The 26,036-nt window shown below is 40.5% G+C and overlaps 1 protein-coding gene across 2 annotated transcripts in view; it reads left to right on the forward strand.

Annotated features, from left to right (window-relative positions):
• Positions 1-26,036, forward strand: part of cd276 (CD276 molecule) — a 69,437-nt gene that overhangs the window by 25,208 nt on the left and 18,193 nt on the right. For both annotated transcript variants that reach the window (XM_020658682.3, XM_020657985.3), the window contains exon 5: positions 22,998-23,135. In XM_020658682.3, coding sequence (XP_020514338.1) covers positions 22,998-23,135 — 138 coding nt within the window. The remainder of the gene's footprint in view (positions 1-22,997; positions 23,136-26,036) is intronic.

Here is a 26,036-nt window from a genome sequence, read left to right on the forward strand (position 1 = left end):
GTGATTTTCCAATGCTAAGTTAAAGGTGCACTATGTAGTTTTGGTAGAGTAATTTAATAGTTGGAGAAGTGTACAGATTCTGTATTATTTGATCATAACTCTATACACAAACTGTCCTCAGAGGAAAATTTGGTCCCTGTAACACTGTTTGAAGGTAAAATGATACATGAGAAGTTATGGTGGGGGGTCCGCAACAGTGAAACCATAACTCTACTGGTAGCTTTTTAGCCAAACATTGTTCAGAGACCCATTTTTTCATTTGAATAAAGTTTGTGTATTTAGTTCAGAAAATATAGCATATAATTGTTTCACTTCTCCAACTTTCAAATTTCACCACCAAAACTCCATAGTGCACCTTTAAACATGGGATACATAGGTTTGGTTTGGAGACATTTACTTTTCTCCCATGTCCTCTAGACCTCATTTTGAGCATTTCCTCAGTTTTCTGTCAGATTCAGTTTTCATCAGACCATTCAGAGACTCTTTCCCAGGATATTCCACTCCTGGTACAACATTGCTTTATGGGGCACATTTCCCCAAGGAGATTGCTTGTAACTGTATGATTGTGAAGCATGTGCATGCTTAACCAACCTTCACTGAGTATATCAAGGTTAAAAAACATATTTAATTGCTATATAAACATTGACCTTTACTGTGAAGATGGAAGCTCACAAGGGTGCTAATGGTAGGTGGGCTTCGTGAGAGCATTCAGCTATTCATTACACTTATTTTTCCTCATTAGATGTGTGCCAGCTTGCTTCTTGTCCCTCTTTACTATGTTATTATGTCTTCTGAGCTCCTCCTGATCCTGACATACCATTGCCATCTAAATAGGTACCTGCCACGCATAGCCAAACCATCAAGAACACTTTCCTTGTCTTTGAGGAGTACCAGCGACTCTTTTCTATAAATGTTTTCATATACAACCCCCAAGAATCTATAAAAATATAATTTAGCAGTTTGAAGCATTTTTGTGACTGGCAATAGTAACAAAGCAATGCTTTCGCTTTAATGTAAGAGGGCTAAACAGAAAGATACAGTCCTCTCTAGAGTCGTTTTCACATATGCACTCCGGATAATATCTAGATATTTACAGGAGGACTTCTCCGGAGATTCTCCCGAACTAGCCGTTCACATATGCTCCTCACAGCGGGGGACTTTCCCTGTCAGAGCGGAGGTGGGTGGGGGATTTCCCAAGGTAAGATGTGACGTAAATAAACAACGTGGAAGTAGCGGCCGAAGCAACAGAGTCCGCTACACGACGTTATAATGAGAATATTTGCCTTTATATCAATGCTATGTGTAATCCAATGGAATGACAACATCCACAAAAGAGAGGAGAACAACATACTGAAGAACAGAAAACATAAAGCAGCCGTTTAATAACGTGCACAGAGATCGTAGTGGTCGCATGCAGACACTTTAGGCAGTCACTGTATATAAACGTCATTCTCTTTCCATTGGCTCAAATTGAAAATCTCCGAAGTATATGCTGCCACGTTCAGACATCAGCTCACTCGGATTTTCTGCGGATAAAATAAGGGTCTGGCCGGAGAAACTCCGGGTAAAGTCCACGCGAAAAATGTGGCTGTTTGCGTTCACACACAGCCTAAAGAACCTCTGGGTAGCCAAATCAAGAGCAAGAGTTTTGTGTGAAAAGGATTTAGCTGTTGTGGTAAAATTGCAGTAATTGTTATTACTTATGAAATATTTAACAAGCATGTTTCCTCATTTCTCTGGTAGGATCTTCTTCCAAAAGCTCTGTCCGTCAACTTTGAGGTTATATGTTGCTTAGTCCTGTTTTCACTTTATATATAAAACCCCTGTGCTCGTTCTTGTTCTCTACTGAACAAGGACTAATTTAAATGCAATTAACAGAGCCTTTGGAGAAGCAGAAAACAGCAGTATAAATGAATCTTTTGTCAGTAGAGCAGCAAGCAGGCGACTTTCCCGACGGAGCACTGTATTAATTAGTGTCCAGTGCACAAATAGGCCTTCTTTCTCTTGCTGAATACATGCTCTGTCTTATCAGGATCCCGGCCAGGGAAAACAACCAAATAGACAGTTGAAGTAATGCAGGCAATCTTAAATAAATGTAGGTAGGCAGCAATGGCACCATTGTAAATACATTAATTCCAATTAGGATTATTAACTCAGGCCTCTTGCTGCAGTCAGTCAGTGCTCTGAGATGTTTAAATGTCCTGTTCTGGGCTTTCAGCATAGGGAGGTTTATCCCTGTATTATGGCTCTGCAAATGTTATTTGTCTTGCTCCCAGTCTTACTGTAAGGGATTGTAGAGTTGGATTTAGGGCACTTTCTGGTCTGTGTGCGATTCTTTTGGAGCGGTACAATTAGAAGGATAAAATGAACTTCTCTCTTTTGTTCAGGGATATATTCTCTCTCATCACGTCCTCTTTCATCTTGACTTGTAAACTTGAAAGGTTTGCATTGCACTGGTTTGATGTCAAAATGACGACAATAAGCTGTGTCGCTAAAAGTATTTTTCCCCATACGATAAGGTGCTATTCCACCTCAATGGTGAAAGTGATGGCAAGGGATAACATCTGTTAGTCCATTTGACTGTATGCCCAATTCTTTGTGATTGCAATATCTCAGAAAGAGCTGCAGGAAATCTCTTCAAATTTAGCACAACTGTTCGCTTGGACTTGAGGAAGAACATTACATGCATTACATTACATTTTGGTGGTCACAATTAAAAAGGTCAGGATCACTATGACTCCAAAAATATCATAACTCAAGAAGAAATGTGCAAATTATCACACAATCTCAGACATGTCCAATAGGGCATAATGACAAAGTAACAACATTTTTTTTTTTTTACCTGAAAGGTCATGGATAACGTTATGCTAATCATGCTAACATGATATCTCAGGAATGACTGGTGGAAATATCTTCCAATGTAGCAATAACACCCTGTTGGACTCGAGGATAAATTAATTCCATTTTGGTTGTCAAAGGTCAAGGTCACTGTGAGCGGATGTCAGTCCTTATCTTGTTATTATGATTTCTAAGGGTCCTCTGGAGATTATTATATCTATATTATACAATCATCATCCATCTAAGAGCACATTCACATGCATGATCAATTAAAGGGCAATCTCCCCTTGCCCTTCGCTCTCACAAACTGTTCGATCCGCTGTGACATTATGTCCCTCTTGTTAATGATTGTAGTGTGGCTTCTGTTGTCAAATTTAGGCCTAGCACTGCAGCTTTTGAGGGAAACCCTAATCTGGTTCCATTTGGACACATAGCAAGGCTGTGAATCAAGTTTTCTTTCTGTTTGGCATGTCTTCTTGGAGCATCCTGGAGATCTTAGCCCATGCAGCGTCTCCCCCCCCCCCCCCCCCGAAGGTCAAGTAAATAAAAAGTTTTTATTTTTATTTTATTTTTTTGGGCCTTTATTGTAGGGATAGGATAGTGGATAGAGTCGGAAATCAGGGAAAGAAGTGATTTAAGGATACCTTTCCGATAGAAAAGGACAGCTGTCATTAAAAGTAACACATGAACACCAAGATTCCTTCAAGTGTTTGTGTCGCCATGTCGGCTTGTCCCCACCCCCCAACACTTTAAACCTAGGGGAATCACTGCCATGTATGTAAAGAATATGCATGTGCAGGTAGTGAATGTTGTTGTCAACTCTGGTCCTCTGGTTGTCAATACACGTGATCAAAATCTATGTCTATTTCTCCCCTAAGACCATCATATGGTGACGGTGTGTTCTTACCCACTGCCTGCCTCAAGCAAACTGACTTCTGACATCTTTATGCCCGTCTGTAGCCTGGTGGAAACCTGTTTCTCTCAGTCCTCCCTTGCTTTCTTTTTCAGGACACTGTATTTACGACGGCAGTAAATGCACAAAAGCCCTCTTTTGTTATTGATCGGGTTCATTTTGATTTGGACTCACAGCAAGGGCTATCAGTGGGGCCGGTGGGGCCCTGCAGTGTACATTTCACACAGCTCACGCTAAATCCTGTAAGAGGGATTGGTTTCGGGAGGTCTGGCATCAGTCTTGGCTTCACAATATGAAATCATATTAGCTTCAGCTTTTCACAGGCACTGGGAGAGTAGCCACTAACAAAAGGCTGGGCACACCTTCAAAGTTTGGTTATTTAGTTATTCAGCCTGTTCATTTGATGTTTAAACTCTGCATCTGATAACACCATGAATTATTGTCCTGCAAAGGGTGTTTGCAACCTCAGTAAATTGCTTTGTTCTGTGCATGCAAACAGGCCAAATTAGTGGCTGGCTACACACAAAGAGCATTGTCTCGCAACATAATGTGTTTTCAATTAGGAGGTGTTGAGAGATTTAGCTTATTCTCAGGATAGGTAGCTCTTTCTCTGATAGCTCTAGAGACCAGTAATTGATTACCAAGTGTGAAATGGAAGTTAAGAACAGAGTGTGTGGCTGTGTCCCAGAGGAGAACTCTTTTGAGCAGGCGGGGTGCTCGACTCGCTCACCTCCCCTGTGTAACCCCCCCCCCCCCGTGACAGCATGAGTTGAAGATACATCCGCACCCACTGACTCACAGTGTGATAAGAAATGCACCTATTACAGAGCCCTTTATTTCAACCCCAGTGTCAAATATCACAGTAATGACTATGATTAAGCCTCACTGTGACTGTGCTCCTTATGATACCAGTTTGAATGGACAGCAGCCTACGATGACTCACAACCCCTTCAGGATGCATTAAAATCTTCCCGATGGCTCCGGCTCCGAAACAACGCTTGTCTCCCCAGAGCTTGACAACTTGCAGCTCATTACAGACAAACTGTCCACCAGGAAACAAACTATATTATAATATTGTCAACTGTGTTTAATTTCATCACTTGCCCGTCTCAAGTGTGTTGCCGCAGTAAGCAACACTCTGTCAACAGCAGACAGACAGCTCAATGACCCATACTGCAAGACTCTGTCATATCTATAATGTATCTGTCTCAATGCTCTCAGCCACTTACTCCACCAGATGATGAGTGATGCCGCTTGTAATGCACGGTCATTTTCCTGATGTGGCTGTTAGAGGGGTTAAGCGCTCCAAACAGGGTTAAACTGCTGAGAGTCTTTCAGAGTGCTGTGGCTGTGATGTGGAAACCGGAAACTCAATCAGCCGGACTATAATCTTTGGAGAATAAATTTGAGTGATTTTAAGGTTTGCTGATGCATTTAATCTGATTTAAAAGGGATAGTTTGAGATTTAAGAAATATGTTTGTTTTTTTTTTGCTTTCCGGTTAAGTCTTAGATGAGAAGATAAACCTCTCTGCTAAATTTACAATGAGGCTGCCTGAATCTGGTTAGCTTAGCAGAAAGACCCACAACAAGGTGAATCATCTAGCCTGGCTAACCATCTGACAGCTGTAGCTTCATTTAGCACCATATAGCTATGAGAGATATGTTTTTCATGCGTCTCTCAGTGAGAAAGCAGATCAGTGCCAGGCTTTTTCCTGCTGCCGCCTCTGACTGGTTTTGAAGTGTTTTCAGGGAGAAGTAAATTTTCAGAGTACAGGACAGGTGAATTTGTCATTTCTAACTGCAATTTAGGCTGTATGCCGATATGGTGGTGTGGGCACTGTATCGGGAAAAAAAATCCAGTGCACCAGAAAACGCACTGCTAAACAACAAAAACGGAAAAAAAGTGAAAGGAGAGAGAGCTTTTATGTTTTTTGTCGCTACGCTTCTGTACATGCCCTACACAAATGTCCGACTACCACTGAATTGTCCCTATCAATGAATTTGTCCTTATAACCCCTACGCAGATCTCTGAATGCGTGTTCAGCAAGCAGAAGGATTTTTCATTTGAGAAGTGAAACTATAGAGTGGATTTTATAAACTTCACTGATAGACCTGAGTGTCAAACAGAGTAACACAAGGCTTCATGATTAAATGTGCAGTTTTTGACAGTTTCTGTCGGTATGCATATGCTGTCCGTCTCTCTGTCTCCGACACCGTCAGAGTGTAATATGTATAAATATAATTTATTTAACATTCAGGGCCTTCACGTCTTCACATTTATCGTATTTACACATTCGCTTTTTTGTTGTGATGATTTCAACAGGGCACATTCATTTGTATGAGATTTATACTTCATTTTCATTTACGCAATCAGTAGAATTCTTTATGTTTCTTGTGAAAGTATTGAGCCAGTATGCAGCGTACATGTACAACGTATCAAAGATACCACCACCTCATTTTGAGCAATAAGTGTTAAACTCTCTTAAATGTGTCAATGTGACATCATTCAATACATACCTTTTGCACTATAATATAAACTCTAAAGTCCTGTTGGTTGTTGATTTGAATCCTCATTTTGGGCTCCCATAAATTGAACGTGTTGCTGCAGATCGTGTATCAACCTGATAAACTTGGCAGGCAGGCGACTGATGCCCTTGGATTTCAATATTTCACTGCGTGTCAGTTAAGCCACGTGACATACCGTGATGACATTGTGGGCACAGTGATGTAACTGGTTATAGGTTTGAAGTATGTGCTGCTTCAGCAGAGTGATGCCTTACATCCAGAGATGAAAGTAAGTGTGTCCTGTTTTGTATTGTGTACCACGAGAAGAATTAGTGCCGGTACTCCAAAGCAGGCAAAGAAGCTGTCAAGGTTACAGAGTAAAATAGGATTCAACTTGTAATCCTGTACATTGTAAATCTGCCATTGATTTACAAGAAAGTCTTGAATTATGTTTCTCCCAGTATTTTCTCATTATTCATCATACGTTTGAAAGCAAAGAGCAGACAGATACAAAAAAACGGCAGTAGTATGCAATCATTTTAGTGTCAAAATATGATAATAAGAAGGGAGGGACGGTGAGCAAACTCATTCTCACATTTGCTTCAAGGTCTCCCTGTCAGTCAGGGCTTTAGAGGTCTATTGTGTGACTCAAAAAAGAACAATACAGAGTGTCAGGAACTAATTGCCGGGAGAAGTAATGAACACCCATTCTGTTATACAACATATGTGCAATTAAGCTGGCTGTAGAGTATCCTTTGCACACATTTGCACTGATTTTCCATCACGTATAGTAATTGTGACTTACATAATTGTTTCTTGGTGTTTCAAAGCAGCTTTGACAGTCAGGGTTGGTTATACTGCATCAGACCTACAAGGTCTTGTTGGTGTAGCTGTAAGACAATTCTGCTTTATCTATAGAGACCCTTTAGCTCACAAAAATGTCTGTTGTCTTTTTATTTCCATCTACAAATGCTTGCTTAGCATGCATGCTGTCTGCAGCTGTGGCCAGGATCACACACTCACACCTGGGGGTAACAACATCTCGTCCTGCATGTCACCTATCAGCTCCAGCTGGGTTGAAGGGGTTAATGCTTTGTTCAAGAACAACCAAACAGTAGCCTGCAGCCTGTGGACTCGTACCTATTTGTAAAATATGAAAAAACAGTCTGAAGATTATCTCACAGTCTCATCTTTTCTACTCATCCTTGTCTTTCTCTCAACCTCTTTGTTTTTGCCTCTTTCTGATTTAATATATTCAGTGCACACCGCCAGAAGCCGAAGCCATTTTCTGCCACCATAAACAAAAATGGTTTTGAAAATTTGCTTGTCAGTGTTGATAATTGTCCACATTTTGAAAGTTGATCAATTTCAGGTTTTTAGTTTTGCTGCTCCATTAGATTGTGTTCATATGCATCTTGCATTGTTTTAAGTTATTTAATTTATTTATTTTTTATGATAAATAAGTGAATAAACATCCTTGTTTGTGCGAGTGCTAGTCTTGCATTAGTCATCAAACATTAGTCTTCAAGTGCTACCCTTGTGGAGCATCTGTATGAACGATATGCCTCCGCCAGAGGCTGAGCTTTTTCTCAGGCTACATAACTTGGCTTCACACAAGTTGTGAAACTGTGATTAGCTGTATTCCAGTGGGAGAGAGATTTACAGATTCTCCTTTTTCAGTTTGACTGAGACATCATAATTTAAAAGTGCTGGAAGCAGACAAAGTATATTTAAGCAATAAGCCATGAGAAGTCTGTATTTGACAGTGATTTTGAAACTGCTTAGAGGCATTGTTAGGGACTCTTAACTGTGAAAGCACACCCCCAGGTTGCTTTATACTGTTATAAAATAATTGCAATAAAAAACAACGTAAATGAGATCTTACAATTGAATGTAATATCTGTAATACATAATGCTATTTGATCTATTTGAGTCGTGATTTGGGGTTGATTAGTATTTTATCTGAACTAGGGATGGTTGGTAAACAAGTATCAATAACAACACCGGTATCACATTCTGCCATGGAGCTTCTTTTAGCTTCGCCAAAGCTCGGCTAATTTGATTTTATTTCCGACAAATCCTTCACAATAAAAGCCCCCTGTTATAATGTTGTAGGAATGCTTTTACAATTAAAGAGCCATATTAGGAAATGTGGTGTTGTCAGCAGCAGCTAAACACACTCTGTGTGATTGAAGTTTGTTTCTCTTCTGCAGATTCACTGACATGCTACAATGTACTGAACACAGAGCACATAGTGACCTATTGAAACACATTTCTCTGGTCTCATGCACAGAAATGAGTTGAGAATCACATCAGACAGCCATGCTTAGTTGAGGGGGACAAGGGGGTCGTAGTGCATGAAGATGCGTTGAAATGCACAATCCCTTTTAGTATTGTAATACCACGATATAATACCATGATATTAATCTCAGGTCACACTGCCCACCTCTAATAAGAACTCTAAACTCAACATAGCACTTATAGGTATTGATCCAGTGGAGTCTTTGATGAACATTGTAAAATTGTTCAGTTTTGAAATGCCTTACATCTTTGAAATATCTACATTAGTCATTATTCCTCAAAATGATTCAAAGTTCTAGCAGCCTGCAGTCCTTTATCTGAGCTAGTAATGAGTTGTGGTTATGAGAAAACCTGAGTCAAAGGGATGTTAAGTCCTCCTTTATAATGTGTTATATAATCACCTATTAGACTTTAAAAGTTGACGATAGTTACAAATATATACATTCAATAGAATGAATGTATATATTTGTATTGAATGAGCCATGCAAGTGATTCAGACTTTTTCGTGTAAGAAAAACATGCTCTAGGGAAAGAAATTGAAGCCTTTTGTTGTAAGGATCTGCCATGAGAAATGTCCTTAATTATAACACTGTACTCCAGCTAGGACTAGTGGTGTAAGAGGTTGTTACCTCTGACCTCCCTGAACGCAACATCTGTGTGGTTGAGTAAGGTTTCCTTGTTATTGTAATAAACAACATCAACAGCCTGACATTGGCCTAAATCGAGTGCTACTTTATATTATTGGGGGTTTTCCCCCCTCGTAGCCAAGGAAGACTGCAGCAGAGGAAAATGATCATTTCTGTTTTACAATGATAGCCCAAGGTAAAAATATACAGACCAATGTCTTTAAAAAATCTGTCAATATATATTCACCCAGTCTTACTGAAGTGGGGGAAGCCTACTAAGAACTTGCACTCTTAGGAGAGATCCAGGCTGTTCTTTATTTTTTATTGGGATAGAATTTCATTTCTTTGTGATACAGGGTTCAGCTTGTTTCCTGTAACTATTCAGAGATGTTATGGAGTAAGAACCGACTGTTCCTTGGGATGAGGTTTTGTTTCATCAAAAAAAAAAAAAAATCGATACTTTTTAGTATCACAGAAACAATGATGACTTTTAAAGATCATGCAAGGCAAAGGAAATAGTCTTTGCTGTCAGAGCTCAAGTTTGACTGAGTGACTACAATATTGAGCTTTTCCATTACAGGTTCATGGCAATCTAAAGAGACAAAGAAAATGCCAAAGAGGAAAAGCTTGTTGTGTTTCTGACTTAAATGAACACTTGAATTGATGGCTCACTAAGTGTCATGTCTAAGTTCATATCCTGGACATTATTTCTCACCCACTTCTCACTTTGCTGATGTAACACACGAGTTGTTTCAGCAATACTGTCGGTGAGCACTTCACAGACTGTGTGCTGAGAGATTCAACTTTTTATTCTTAGTGCAATGAGCCATTGAAATGAGCTTAATGGAGATGTGGCTCAACAACTGTGCCACTATGGCTTTCTAGTAGTACATGAAGTAAAAATTATTTAGTGTTTGTTTCTATGTGTCATTGAAGTATTCGATGTGTAATGAGCCTTGTTAATGTGTTCACCTGTGCACTTCATCATTTACATAAAGTCATTTCCTGTCAGCAGCATGTGAACACTCTAAGATAAAATAACAAGCAGGATGGGGGTTCTGGGTTATAGTCCCGACAGTTAATGTTTTTAGACTGACAATTACATGAATACATGTAACATGAAATGAGTTTCTCTGAAGATCTATTTGCACAGGATTTGTATTAGCTGGGGGCCTCTGATAATTTGTGATACTTGCAGAGGATATTTGTTTTTTTAATCCTGTGTGAATCAATCATGTCTGTAATTTGTGAAGTAAAAATTGCACGGCAAGTTGCCTACCATATCAGCAGACACAGATGTCCTCTGATAATAGTAAGCCCGTCAGAATCTGCATCTCAGTATTTTCTTTTGTATGTCTCCCAAGCTTTTCTGCCGACATTTTCCAGATCATCAGAAGAAACTACATATTAAACACATCACCTTACATATCACATTTAGTGAGATGTTGTTTGGGGACCATAAAAGTGAGACTGACATCATGTTGGCAAATGCTGATGTTCTGCTAGATGCTAACAGTGGCTTGGAGAGGGTCTGCACTAGGGGTCCACATAGATAGCTTTTTTTATTAGTTGTTCATGAGAACGAAGACCGATATTTGGAACTGATTTGCATTTCCAGTAAAAATAAAAAAATCTTTCTGTCAAAATTTAGAATTTGGAATATTACAAACTCCAACACAAGACTTTGTCTAGCCAATCAGATAATTGATCCTTAACAGATAAAATGCTATAAAAACTTGTTATTGCCACAAATCCAAATCCCTAAGGTTGAGAGAGAGATAGAGAGGTCATAGTTCATCATAATGTATCATACATTTTACATGATTTGATATGTTATGTAAATTGGGAATGATGCAAATAGCTCTGAGACATTTTTTTTGTTTCAAAGTATCTGTAACATGAGAAAAGGTTGGAGACCCCTGGCCTAGAAGATGAGCAGCAAAAGAGCAAAATATTTCTCAGGGGGGGTTGATCGACATTCTCCTCTCAGGAGATTGAATATAGGACTTAAATGTGTTCGGACCTTGAAAGCTTGTTCTGTTGATAATATGTTGGTTTTTTGTTTACAGGTTATTGTAATGCTCCAAGGGGCTAAAAATGTAATTAAACTGTTTGAAAAGGAACCTGATGTAGCTCAGGTGGATAAGTAAGTTTGCTTTTCTTTCACAGGATCAATGGACTCACTTTGTTTTAAATGGCCCTTTGGTCTGTTGATACCTATCCTTCCTTGTCTCGATTCTTTTAGCTTTTCCACTCGACATAATCAACCAACCAGATACTGAGTTTTGGCACTGATAGCTGTCACTAGTGATTCTCGCCTACACATTGTCAGCATCTCACAGGCAGCCCTTGTTATAAAGCTAATTAAAAATTTAGACAACGCATTGTTGTAAACCAAGTATTGCACCCAAGTTCCGCCTGCAGTCTTAAGATGGCCTCATGAAGTAATGGAACAACCACAAAAAAGCAGAAGAAAATCAATAGTCCACTCTGCCTCCAACATCTTAATGTCAGCGGAGAGGGATGTGTGGAAGTGATGGTGTCTCTGTCAGTTACTAGACATCAGAGGAGTTTTTAATTGAGGCCCCAGTGGGGGCTATGAGGGACAGGGGTGTTGAGAGAGAGCTAGCCATGGCCAGTGTTAGATGAGGTGGGGCGACCAGTTGCGAGACTGTATTGTCACCTTATATTATCATTCACTCAGACCATCGCTGGACAGTACAATATAACATTTATATTACAATATATTATATATATTTATATTTACATGCCATTTAATCAATGTGATTCAAACAAATGAAAAACTTCTGCACTGTTGCAATTTATTACCTGAAGTTAAAGTTATGACCAGTGACTTGGTTTTTCTTCTATGGTGGCCTGGTCGCTCCTGGCAGTTGGGGCACAAGTAGGGAACACTTTTTGTACTTAACATCAATAAAAACTTAAAGGGGACATATTTTTCCACTTTTACAGTGTTTTTGGACATACATTTGGGTAACCTGAGTGTCTACCGACCCACGAGATGTTTATAAACCCATCCAGTCCTTTGTTTGTGGTCTGCATTTAAAGAGACACACACACAAAACCTGGCATATTCAGTCTGATCATTCTCCACCCGTTCTCATAACTCCTTTACATCCAGTACATTTGTGTTTTTTAATGTTAATTTTATCGTTGTGTTGTTACTTTGTTGTTTTTATCTCTGCTCTGTAAGGTGACCTTGAGAGTTTTGAAAGGCGCCTTTAAATAAAATGTATTATTATTATTATTAAAAATGGCGTGTTCTGAAGAAGCTGGTTTATACAGAGTAACAAACCTCCTCTGGTGCTTGATTCATGTTATATTATGACCAAAGCACAGCACACATGTTTCATTTAGACCACAGGAGACTGTTTTAAAAGGTAGAAAGGGGCTATAATATGTCCTCTTTAAACCGTAATATATTTTAGATACTTAAATGTTAGAAGTAGATATGATATGATAAGTTATGAATGTAATCCTGTGTGTGTATGCACACACCATTCATGCCACCCCTGCATTAGGGGCCACACAGCTGGACAGCTTCAGTCAAAGAATTCTTGATTTACATCTGATTGCTAAACATTTGGCTTGCAAGCACGTCATGTTGTTTTGGCCAGCAGCCGGACAGAGGGCTCTGTTGATGGGACCGAGGGGGCAACACGTGAAGGACAGTGATTAAACTTTCACCCAAGTACGAGTCGGACAACTTCTCAAGGATTACAGTCTTTCCTTCATCGATCTCATCCACAGTGACTGACACTTCTTCTGCTAAGAGAGTCGCTGTCTGATTTCATAGCAGCTAAAAGCATCTGACAAATCATAGAAAAGCAGAAGATAGTGCTGAAAGTGCCTGTCTGGCAGATCGTTGCTAAATTGTCTTAAAAGCACAAACCGACTGTTTCTAATGAGACGAGCACATAATCAGACAATGCAGTGCGTCGCTCTCTCTCTCATTAAAAGTAAATGTAGATCACTCTTCAACAATCTCTCTCTCCCTCCTACTGCTACAAATATAAACAAATAATAATACATCCAGATCATTTCTTAAATCGAATAGAAATCATTGCTGTGATAAATGACTGTATTGGTCTACACCATGCATACTATTTTTGAACTATAAGAGCAGCATGCTTTACTCACATGTCTCAATTAAGATATTAGAGGTTGGAGGGTAAACAAAAGGTGACTTGGTATGGTAATTGGTGGCAGTAGCTCGGTCCGTAGGGACTTGGGTTGGGAACTGGAGGGTCACCGTTCAAGTCTAAGTGCGGACCATAATATGGAATTTGGTCTGGTAGCTGGAGAGGTGCCAGGGCACTTCCCGAGCCGAGGTGCCCTTGAGCATGGCACTGAACCCCCAACTGCTCTGGTGTGCTCTCTGCATAGCAGTGTGTAGCAGCCCCCCTCTGACATCTCTCCACAAATGCATGTCCACAGGTCCTGTTTGTGCATGTGTGTGATTCGGACCTATGTGTGTGAGAAGCATGTTCTATAAATAACAGAGTGTAAACCCGAATTTCCCCTCTGGGATTAATGAAGTATATCCAAAAAGCTATATATATATTTATTTATTTTTTGCAAAATTTCTTCAAAGTAACCAACAGAATATTTATATGGTATAGCAAAAGAAACAGATGTTACATCTTCAGGTAAGAGGCTCAGTTAAAATTCATATTTGAGACAAAATATGAAGGATAAGTATCAGTCAGTGTGCTTGTGTCAAATACGAAAACTACATGGAGCAGAGACATTGCTCAGGACAGAAAAGCGCATCGAAGATCTCTCCTGAAATAAAGAAAGTGAACTAAAAAAAAGATTTATGTGAATCCAGAAATCAAGTGTTTAGACCCTTCCTTTTGGAAAGGCAGGAGGTCATGTTGGGTGGGCAAGGCGCCACTCCAAATGAATGGTGGGGGAAAACACTGCAGTTAAGAGTGGCCGGTGATGAGTTTTATACCTGATGTTATTAAGATTTCATCACAACAGCTGTTCTGGATTTTCTTTTTTGGGCTGTGTCCTGGGGAGTTTGTTTTTTTTACGCACCATGCACCCTGTGTTTCCCACGATCTTCCTCCACGGCTGACTTCTCCCACCAGTAACAAGGGGCTCTGGAAAGAACATCTACGATGTGCTTGTACCTTTTTTTAAATATTCCTTGTACTTGCTGACATGTTTCCTCATGGCTTGCTCTTGTCCCTATTGAGGTGTCTTTCTCCATTTCTTCACATGCTATTTTTTTAGCGTGCGAATGTGGCTTTTTTTTGGACAGCGTTTGCTCACTGGTTAACATGCAGTAAGTTGTGCTGGCTGGCACTTTGGCATGGCCTTTAGATCCACTCTGCACAAGAACGAATGGTATAGCCTTATCAGTCTACTAGAGGCCAGTGTTTATATTTTCATGCTCAGATACATTACAAATGTTCAAGCCTGTAATTTGGCCTCTGCCTGTCTAAAAAGCTAACCATGCAGTTGACTATGAGGTGTTTTTATTCAATTAGTGGCTGTACTGGTTATGGGATTACCTTCAACTGTAAAGATAAAAAAAAAAAAAAAAAAAAACATTCTAACCTTGCCCCTGGCATAGCTGAGTAAGACTCTAAATCATCCCTTTGAATGTAACAGTGACTTAGCTTCCCCCTGTTTCACCTTCCAGACAAATCTGTCACACTAGTGTTTATGTTTGTATACGGAAGGAATGCACAAAAAGCTTTGTGACAGTAACTGAGATAACATCAATGATTCATTGTCACTTATTCGTTTAAATTACACTTTCATGTGAAAAAAACCCATAATGATGTTCCTACAACAAATGCAGTTATTATTCATGTCAGTTTCATATCTGCACATGCATGTTATAATATGATAATGCAAAACAGAAAGTGACTTGCTCTTTAGATGATATATGTGTTTACTGATTCATTATTCAAAGCAATTGTTAGGAGCTTTCAGTTTGTGTTGAATTTGACGACCCCTTTAGACAAAGGCAGTACCTGGTATGTTTTTGCAGATCTTGTCCACATGCATAAGAGGTGTTTTTAGACAAAAAATAAATCTCCCCCTGCTTTGACATAAAGCAGATTCACAGTGAGGGTAGTCAAACCTACCCTCACTGTGAATCTTTTCCCTCAAATACTGTAAAGTAAAGGCACTTTGGGTCTTTGCTCTGTCCATTACATCATCTGACGTAGACCTGCTTACAGCAGTGACAGGTATTAAACATCAATATATAGAAAATAATCACTCTTCTCCCTGATGGTCTGGTTTGCTTTTGCAGGTGCTTGTATCAGTTTTTATGTCATTCTGTTTCATAACCCGTTAAATACTCCTCAAGGTAGAGCTAAGATAATGAGCATGAATAAGCACTTGCTATGTGTAATCTAACAAGTCTCCAGTGTGTTGCGTTTATGTTATGCGGATGAAGAAATTACTCATTTGGCACACATTTTCAATGAGCATAGTCACAATTTCTGATATCATGTGATTATTAACACAAAGTCGAACACAAGTTTTACATGATCTGATCGTTTTGCCAATTGTAACTCGAGCTCAGTCGATCTCTGTGTCCCATTACATCCTGAATCAGTAATGTGTGGCCATTGACCTGCAGGGAATCTTCACCTGTGGAATCTATCAGATTAATGTCAGGTTCATTGCACCACCTTGCCACGCGCACACACTCATCATTCTGACTCCATAGCGCTGCACTACAGGCAGAGTGTCTGTGGACTGTGGGCCAACTTTCCTCCAGAGAAAGGTCAGTAGCAGCCTGACAAGTCTGAGAGACAACTCATGAGGAGAGATTGGACTTATACCACCAAACCTTATTGTGATTCCAGCAAAGTCCAGCACTCACACAGTGACCAGTTTGATGCCCGGTCTCTTGCAAACCCACAAACTCTTTCACCTGCTTGTTTTTGCCTTTACTTGGGTCGCCCCAATCTCTCACCTGCTTACCCCATCCCTCCAACCTTCACTGACTCACTAACTCATCCTCCTCCTGCTCGCCCTCTACCCCTACCCCCCACCACCAGATGGCTTTTATAGTTCTCCTGCTGAGAAAAAAAGAGGGCTGTTAGAAACTTTATTCCTGTAAATGCAGAGCCATTATTCTATTTTAATGTGCACGTCTGCAAATCATACACTGGTGTGTGCCACAAGCCCATGGCGTCAGGGGAAGGGCAATAATGTCAGACAAATTGTGTAAGTAAATGTGCGCTAGGTTGTCTTGGAGATGAGAGCATTGCTTCCCTGCATACAAATAAGACAGCGAGGTAGCATCTCGGTGAAAAGCAATTTATTGAAATGCAAAAAGGAGGAGAGAAGGCTCAGAGCAAAGATGCTGACAGGACAAAAACTTGTCGCCATCTATCTCAGTTTGCCAAGTTTTTCCTCTAAATTTAGCAAGTCATCCTCAGGCAGAGACGAAGAGGTGTTCCCTGGAAACGTTGCAAGAACATCTGGTCTTCCTGTGTGTTCACAGCTTTTCATGCTGAGCGGGAATGGGGTGTGAGTTTAGGCTTTTGATTGACATCTTCAAGGTTAATGATAAAGGCTAGTAATTGAAACTGAAGCTGAAACAAATTCAAAGTCATTCGTTCAGTGTAATCCTAATATTCATGCTCATGTTTTTCATTCTGGCTAATCCGTGTCCTCTGACACCGGGGCCATCTTCTTTCCATTAGCACTGTTGTTATTGTTCCCGCCAATTTCATTCCAGGGAGATCAACAGCGCTGCTCAGGAACTGAATAAAGAACTTTAAATCACCAGCATCAGCGAGCCTGTTTGCTCTTGCTGAGGTAGTATGCATCAATCACCTCAGCATTGTTGTGTGAATGTGATTTAAGCGTGAGCTCTCGTTTTGTCTCACTGAGTTTTATATCTCATTCACTTCACTGTTCTTCCTGGCCTTACTGTTTTGTCTCAATGAATGTCTTTTTCTCTGCCATGTGACGCGGTTTTAGAGAGATATGTAAGCCTATTTAGGCTCCCGGGCCTGGCTGTGCGTCCCTGGTCTCAGGGGCTGTGTAGGCCCTAAAGCAGGGCCAGGCCCTGCTGCTGCTGCTGCTCAACCCCTGGGCGAGCCCCTAGTCCACCACCACTTCCTTGATCAACACTCCTCCTCTACTGGTCCCCTGTCTTTCCTCCTCTATTGTCACAAGCAGGCAGAATAAGGGCAAGTTGTTCATCCTGACAATGAAAGAAAAACCTAATTGACTTTTCCTCTCCTCTTGCTCATCCCTGCAACTTGTCTACAATGAGCCTTGAGGCTCTTTTTAGCCTGAAGCCATCCTTCTGTCAAGGGACATTATTCTCCTTTGGTCACAGCTTAAGAGGCTAGGTTTCTTCTAGGCAGGTAAAACTGGGCTGACATTGTAAGAGAAAGCAGCTTTGATCTCTACTGTCTTCACGTTGCAGAACCAGGATGACAGGCAAGGGAGTCTTAGCAGCACTTTATTCCTCCAAAGGTGCTGGAGAGAAAACACTCAGGCTTGTAAAAATGCCTGCAAAGCTTGACTCTCACATTCAATGAAGCCCAAACAATACCTAAGCCGGCCCCTTGCGAGTTCCCTATAGGGTCTTCCAGAGACTTAGGGAGCCTCATTTCTCACTGGTGATGTGCCCTGTGTTAGAGGCTCCATATGGAGGTGGTGTTTTATCATACTCTTGCCTGCCCCCATTAAATATCTATTTTTACCATAGTCAGTCTGCTGTGGTGTCCTGTGGTACACAAATACCTACGGTGAAGCTCCATCTCTAAGAAGTAACAGTAGATATGATGCAGGTGTGGTCATTGTAACTAAACATTGCAAACAATATTTTGTGGTATGTTTTTTAGCAACCAGTAGTATCATTTTATAATATATATTTTTAATCAACAAATTTGACCCACAACCAAACAGCTTCAAAGGACGGACAGAATAACTCATTAAACAGTAACACGAGAAGACAATAGAAGAGCTTACTTTTACAGCCCTAAAACGCCGGCAGTGAGTCAGTTAAGATAAGGCAAACAATTATCACATTTCTGGTGCCTAATATCAATATTTCCCTGGCAATACTCACTGTGTCGCTCGCCATTTTATAACTCCTCAAGGTGGTGCTCATGACATGAATAAGGGTAACGTGATGGGGACTTAATTGGCCAAAGAAGTAGTTGAAAGCTGGATAGAAGAAGAAGAAGACAGTGGGATACTGTCGGACAGGGATGAAAAGCAGTTAATAGGTTAGGATGATATCAATATGCAGTGAACCAAGACATTAATCCTGCACTTAAAGGGATACTTCAGCCATATGCATTGAGCTTTGTATTATTAGAAACCTGGTAGTATTTTTGAATGGCCGTGCATCTCACCCTCATTTTCCCCTGAGATGGGAAATCTTTGTATTTCTGAGTCTGAAAAGGAGCTTCCAGTGACGCAAAATGATGATTTTTGCGTCACTGGAAGCTGTTGCAGTCAGCGGGGTGAAACTACAACGCTAGTTCCTCATATTTTCGACCACTGAAGCTACAGACCAATCACAGATCAGTGGGTGGGAACTCACTCCCAGAATTTAAACTTAACGTCCGCCATATTGCTTAGAAGCTATGCTAACAGGCTCTATGGAGAAAGCTGATAATGGCGAAAAAATATAAATATAGCGGTGAGATGGCTGCTGCCGACAGGCCGGTCTTGTGTTTTGGCTGCTGCGACCACTGGCCGCTGGGGCCGCCGCAACACAACACTGGCCTGTCTGCAGCAACCGTCACACGGCTATATTGCTGGCCGCCGCCGGCCGCTGCCAGCTCAGCAGCCGAGACATAAGGCCTGCCTGTCGCCGGTGGTGAGGACGAGGAGCCCGGGCCGGCTCGAGCTGGGGCGGACTGGTAGTGTCGGTGCTTGGTGCCCTCACTGTTTGCCTATGGACACAGACATAGAGTCTGTTTTCTGCCAGGAATTTCCAAGATCAATTCTGGAAGAAATCTCTGAATCAGTTGAGGAAATGGCCTTATGTGTTAAATATGTCTGTAAATGTTTTTATTACTATATTTCTACTGCTATATTGTATATTTTGGAGAAACTGTAACGATCGAATTTCCCTCTGGGATTAATAAAGTATTTCTGATTCTGAAATAGAGGACCTTAGTGGGAGTGGCCTGCGGTGCTGTGCATTCTGGGATTTGGTGTCTTTCATCCACATGAGCCAAAAAGACACTTTCTGCCTTTTCTCGGCCAAGAAGACACCAACTTCAAAATTTATTTCACATTTCAACTACATATATGACCCAATGTCAATACAGATTCATGTTTCAACGGGTGAAGTATCCCTTTAAGCTTTTTAAAGACATTTTAAATTCTTTAGTTAATCAGATACCATGAGGTATCATATCTGATTGTATTACAATATATAAATTATTGCAGAATGGCTGTATTGTGACATCATTATCACGGAGCATCTATTGCATTTCATATTGCACTGTGAGTTACCCTGCATTCTTGATTATGTGTTTGCATATGCTTATATGTGCCAAACATTCATCATGATTCCAGGCTTGAAGATGGTAGTTGATCTGATAACAATATGAAAATATCCACAGTATACTTAATATACTCTTCAAATGGTACCAACTCTTGGACAGATCCTTTTTATGTTTAGTCATTAACCAAGATTAAATGTTGTCAGTAGCAAAAGCTAGAGGATGTAAAAACATATAGAAACCAACATAAATAGATGTTATTAAAAACTTGTATCAAAGTTGTAAGAAGATAACATTCAATTCAGTATTCAGTTCTCGATTATTATACATTAGCTCATTATAGATATACTTTAACGTGTTTTTGTGTATTCTAATGTGTGCCAAATATTCACAGTGTCTCAAAAAGCCAAGCGTGTGATGTGAAGTTTACCCTGTTTGGTGCAGTTCTATAGAGTGCAGGCTCTGGGTAATGTGACAGTGCAGCCCAAAGCACTCCATCCATACCCTTGCACTGAGGGAATAGGGAATGGGGGAAAGGGAGGATAGGTAAACAGAGCCATTAGAGACAAATCTATTTCTGAAGAAAACAAAATCACATCATCAAACAAGAGAAAAAGAAAAATATGATCCTGCAGCCCTTTGGGCCCCGGCGTAGCAATGATAGCCGACTATGGCATTTGTCTTTATCAGTCTGCCTTGAGGGAGGGAGAGTATGGTGGGAAGGTGTGGGGATAAAACGAGAATGAGAAGACAATGGAAACAAAGAGGATGCTGTCGTCTTTACCTGCACCAAGAACTAGACACATTTATTACTTTTCTGACTTCATGAGATGTGAACAGCTCATGTATGATTATTTCTCCCTCATATATGCTTTGTGGTTCCACTGCTGGTATGAAGTGGCTCTCAGATGGTCATTCTTTAAACATAACAAAGTGAAGGGCTCGGTGGACAGCAAGCCACAGAACCATCCGTCATGGCTAGCCTAGGGAGGCATACACAGCTTCATCAAAATGACAAGATTGACTTTCCAGATTTTATCCTTTCTCTGTGACATTTGGTTGTTTATTCTGCTCTGCAACAGCAGCACCAGAGTGTCTTTGTAGTGCCTTTTGTATGGAGAGGTGCTCTTGAAAAAGATTTCTATACAAAAATTGAAGATATGGTGACTATATAATTAGATATAGTGTAACAAGTTCATGTGTATGTTTACTATACATATAATATGTGTGTTAGCAGAAATTGCCTCTATATTTTGGAAGCAGTGATTATTTTTAACCTTTTACTGCAATTCCAAACAATAGTGTAATGAACAAAATTTTGATGTAGAAGTAACACGACAAAGTATCTACAGCCATGCTAGTTATATGGGGCTTTACTTTAAAAGGGCTGCACAATGTATCCCTATTGCATTGTCATAGCAATATGAGAATTTGAACAAGTCTGAATTTATAATAATTAGTAAGAAAAACAATACATTCTCACTCAGCATGAGTATATTTTACTGATAAGATGGAGGGCCTGGCTATGCTTTCACACTATTTTGATGCAATCAGATGAAGTTCAGGTAACTGTCAGCCACCCTCATTAATTGGTGTGAATTCAGTGGTGGGGGAAAATCTTTGATTTATTTTGGATTCAGGAGAACAAGTATTGAGTACAATATGAGGAACAGCATATATGCATAACTGAGTTATAGACTATGCTCTCTTTGCTATGTATTTATTGCCTTTAATATTGTTATTTCAATATTGAACAATGTAATGGCGCATTGCATATTTTACTCATAGTCTGCAGACCTTCTCCTAAGGTACAGCAGTGCTAAATGCTAATTCTACAATGCTAACATTCTAACATTGGCAATGCTTACATGGGGGGAACCATGAATGTCTGTCCAAATGTCATGCCAATGCATTCAATATTTGTTGAGATATATCAGTCTGTAGTAAAAGTAGTCTGTAGACCAAAAGATAAACTAACACTTACACATCGAGAGCCATGCAAACCAAGCAAACATTGCTTAAACCGCAGAAGAATAAAGGCTCAACTGATTTTTTTTAATTGCCATTTTTGTCTTTGGCAAGTTCATGTCCCACCTCCTCCTACGCTCTATGTTGGACCATGTCCTTTCATTAAGTCTGTTTCGTAGGACAATCAGGTGCATTTGTTTCTCACATCACATGGACTGGATTTCCATCTGAGAATTCATCCCTTCCAAAAGGACGCCTCTATTTGCCCTCCATCTTGGCTGGACTGTGTTATAGGCTGTCTGCCTGTCTTCATAGCCGATGCCAAGTCCTTACAGATGCTTCATCATTTCCTCTTTTCAATGCCAGTCATCTTTCAGTCTTTTTTTTTTTTTTTCTTTTCTTTTCTTTTTTTTTTTCATTATTATCTGCCCAGAGCGGGCACTCTCTGAAGGAGGCCTGTTTGTGCTACAGCCAGGCTCACAGCTATTTAGCAGCTGGGCTGTTTTCTTTTCTCCTCCCTCTGTTCACTTTGAAAACCCCAGGGAAATTTGGTCTGTGTCTCTGATATCCTTTCTGCGTGCTGCTGACCAGTTCTTATTTTCCTCATCAGTTTGCACTTTGCCAAGATAGTCTCAAATAATTTTGTGTCTAATTGTCTCCAGTGTCTAAAAGCATCTGAGTTCTATGCAGAAGTACTGCATATGTTTTTTTTACATGGTTCCTGAATATATAGCACTTAGTATTAACAATGTATTCCCCTTCAACGTGGTAAATATATAGTAAACATAGAGTAGGTATAGAATATCAGACAATATCCAAACATGGTAGATCTGAGCAATGTGTAGCAGATTGCAGGGGGTGGGATAGTTAGCACCAGGATCCTCTTAATGCTGTGCCAATGCCGTTTGAGTGAAACGACAACACAGTCTTGTGCGTCTGGTAAGCTATGTGCCATCTGGACTCAATTGAAAGACTCAAGAGTCTTAATTGGACACTGGTAAAGAAGCTCTTACCCCATGCACATAAAACAACTCATTGGCAGCTTATTTCTGCTTTGTCAGAACACAGTCCCACTATTTCTGAAAGTCAAACCTGATACGGCGATGATACCCCAAATGATGACAGGGATGATGATGGCAATAATCATCGTCGATGTCATCATGTTGTGCTTTAGCAGTTCTGCTGTCAGGATAATTTTGTATTTTTATGACAACTTACTCTATCAGCAAATTTGTCAAATTGCAAAATAATGGTGATGGATGCAGCAGTGACAGTTGTGGTCTTATTTTAGCACTGTAAGAGTGAATAATGAGGTTCTCCCTTCTCTGCCCCTCCACCCTTCTCCCTCCCTCTGCCCTTTGCTTCAGGTCAGAACATCACGTTCCCCCCGGTGGCTCTGTGGGTAACTATTGGCCTGGCCGTGTGTCTGCTGGTACTGCTCATTGCCCTGGCCGCTGTCTGCCGCAGGAAGATCAAGGAGAGCTGCGAGGAAGCCAGGAGGGAAGGTGGGTAGAAGGGGAAATATACCAGTGTATGTTCTGTGAAGTGGCACAATTCAATTGGTGAAGACTTTGATAAGCATCCATGTTTAGGATTTATACCAAATCTATGGCTACTCCAAAGCTACAGTATGTGCATTCAAAGATAAAGTAATTAAATAGTTTTTCTGTTTTTCTCGTGGACTGTGTTGGCCTATTGCGTACACAGTTCAAGGGCTTGCTGAATAATGGATGCTAACCTATCATTCTCCTTTCAACCCTTCTCAGAGCCTTCATTAAAATGCAGAATGACTCCTTAAACTCTTCAGATAGCAGGCCAGTAAATGATATGCATAATTGCGACGTGTTGCCTAGATCATTTGGGAGGCACTGCAAGAGTGAGTGAGAGAGAGAGATAGAGCAGAAAGCAGTGATGAGATGTTAACTGCTCAAGGAACTTTGAGAATCCAGAGGGAGTTCTGCTTAATGCGTATAGGCAGGATCTCGGATGGTGGGACACATATCTTTGGCAAAGAAGAACATCATTACTTGGGTCCAGTAATTAGCATTGCGGAATAGCCAAGGATCGCCGCAAGTGCAAAGAGAAAAAGTTTTGAAATGAGATAGATACAGTAGTGCAGAGCCACCAGCTCTGCTGTAATGAGATCCGCTCAGAGTGGAGGAGACATTTAAATAAAGGTCAGCCAGTGTCTGCACCAGGGCCCAGAGGTTTGAAAATAAATATGGAAGTGACACAGACTCAGAGGATAGAGTAAATAGCTCCATGGAACATATGAAATCAAATGAAATGGAAAGAGAAAAATATAATGCAGTCCCTCCCGTGGGCAAAATGCTCCTCGGGTTGTGGGGCCCTTTTGTTCATTCGGTTGGATGAGGAGTTGCATTTGCCGCCTGCAGCTCCAACACCAAAGACTGGACTGATTATTTGGTCATCCACTGTCTGCTTTATTGAAATGTTAAGTCTTATTCTCTCCCCTGCTAGCAATGCTTCTTCAGCCACTGATGTTTTCCAAGCACGAACCAGGAGAGTGGGGGGACGCTGACTTATTCACATATCATGCAGACTCTTGTACGCTTGATAGAATGATATTGTATGAATACAGATGTGGATTGGGCTTAAGAAAAAATATTTTTCCACACACATATCCACAGCTGTGGGGAGGGCACAGAGCAGGGAAGTGCAACTTAATTGTGGTTGTCTTATCTTTTAATGGCGTTCCCTGGTATGCTCAGATTGAAGTGGACTTACACTTCACTATGTCTTGGTAGCGAGGGTCCAAGGGTCAGTGCAAGTGGAGTAGCGAGAAAGCTATTTTTCTTCCCTGTCATAATGTGTATGGAGGACCAAATGCGTAGAGTAACAGAGAAGAGCAGGTTGTGGTATTGCAGTTTTGAGTGCAACATCAATTCCAGGGGCAGTGTTGTCTCAGCACCAGAAATAGCAGAATATTCTCCTTGATGTGTTTTTTTCTTTCATTCCTCTCTTTGTCCTCTCTTACAGTGGCTTGACTGTATCTTATATATATATATATATATATATATATATATATATATATGCCTGACCTATTCAGGGCCACAAAGCTCATTTTACATTTAGATAAGCATGTAATTTAATCACACCTACGCTTGCAGATCATGTGTAGGTGACATGAGACGGATCTCCCCTGTGTGATGGATGAAAGTCATGAGAGAAGCAGTGTTTCCCCAAGGGGCTTTACCCCAGTGGTGCATGTGTTTCAAGAGGGCTAACCTGACGTTTACTTTGATTAAGCATCTTTGTGTGCATGTGACTCACAAAAAATATCAAACAAATAGATTTATTTCACTCAAACTCTTTTTAGCAATTCCTGATGTAAAATCCCTGATCAAAATATTGGCGACATAAATCTGTTCCTAATGTTTTCCTTTTAAATTAGCTTTTTTTGGCCATCCAGAGTTTATGTTTAAAGGGAAAGGGAATCATTTAAATCCAGCACAAATACTGCTGTCATTAAGCTTTATGTTGTATTATGCATAAAGGTAAAAAAAAGATAGAAGGTTCTGATGTTTAAGGTTGCACACATGAATTAATAAGGCCCTCTTATTGTTATATTTATAGAACCATAGGTGAACTTACCGGGGCCATGTGCTTTTGCTTACACTCATTAAGAGCCAGCAGTGTTTGAAAAGAAAAATCAGCAGCCATCTTGCACCACTTCTGTGTAGGGGAATCATAGAGCCAGAAAGGGAGGATGATGAGAAACAGTAACACTCTTCTGGCTTCACTGAGTAGCGGCTTCTGTCCCTTGACTCTGATCTTTTATGTGGTTTGTCCAGCTTTTGCACTTGAGCCATAACCACACTTTTTCTCCCCCCCCCCCCACACACACACACACACACACACACATTTGGGATGCAGCCAACATGGGCATAAAATTGTAACACTCTGAATGTACAAGGGCAGCAGTTCTCACTCCCTGTCCTGTGGATGCCCTCGTCTTCACCCTGACTTTAAGGTGCCTTCAAATGAGCCTCGTTTTCTTTCCCCCTAAGGTCTTTAGACTGCTGCCACAGTGGTGATACTTTTGGTTGATTTGGAGGTGTGGAGTGAAACGGTGAAAGAGAACAGGCTCACTCGTCTATGGGGATGATACACCACCATTTTTATGATGTGAAGAAGTGGTATGTTTCTCTTTTTCAGAGGTGTTTTGTGGATTTTTAACTTTCAAAGTGTACACATTTATAGCAGGTTAGAAAAAAAGAACCCTGTAAGCTATGCGATCAAAGCAGTGCCTGCAATGACTTATGATGGTGCCGCAATAACAATGTGGCATTTACTATGATTACTACACTAATATGTAATTAGATTAAATATGCAATATAATCTGATATCAAATAAAACTTAACACAGAGGAGGGAAAACTTAAG

The sequence above is a fragment of the Labrus bergylta genome, chromosome 3 (genome assembly GCF_963930695.1).
Source record: "Labrus bergylta chromosome 3, fLabBer1.1, whole genome shotgun sequence".
NCBI lineage: Eukaryota > Metazoa > Chordata > Actinopteri > Labriformes > Labridae > Labrus > Labrus bergylta.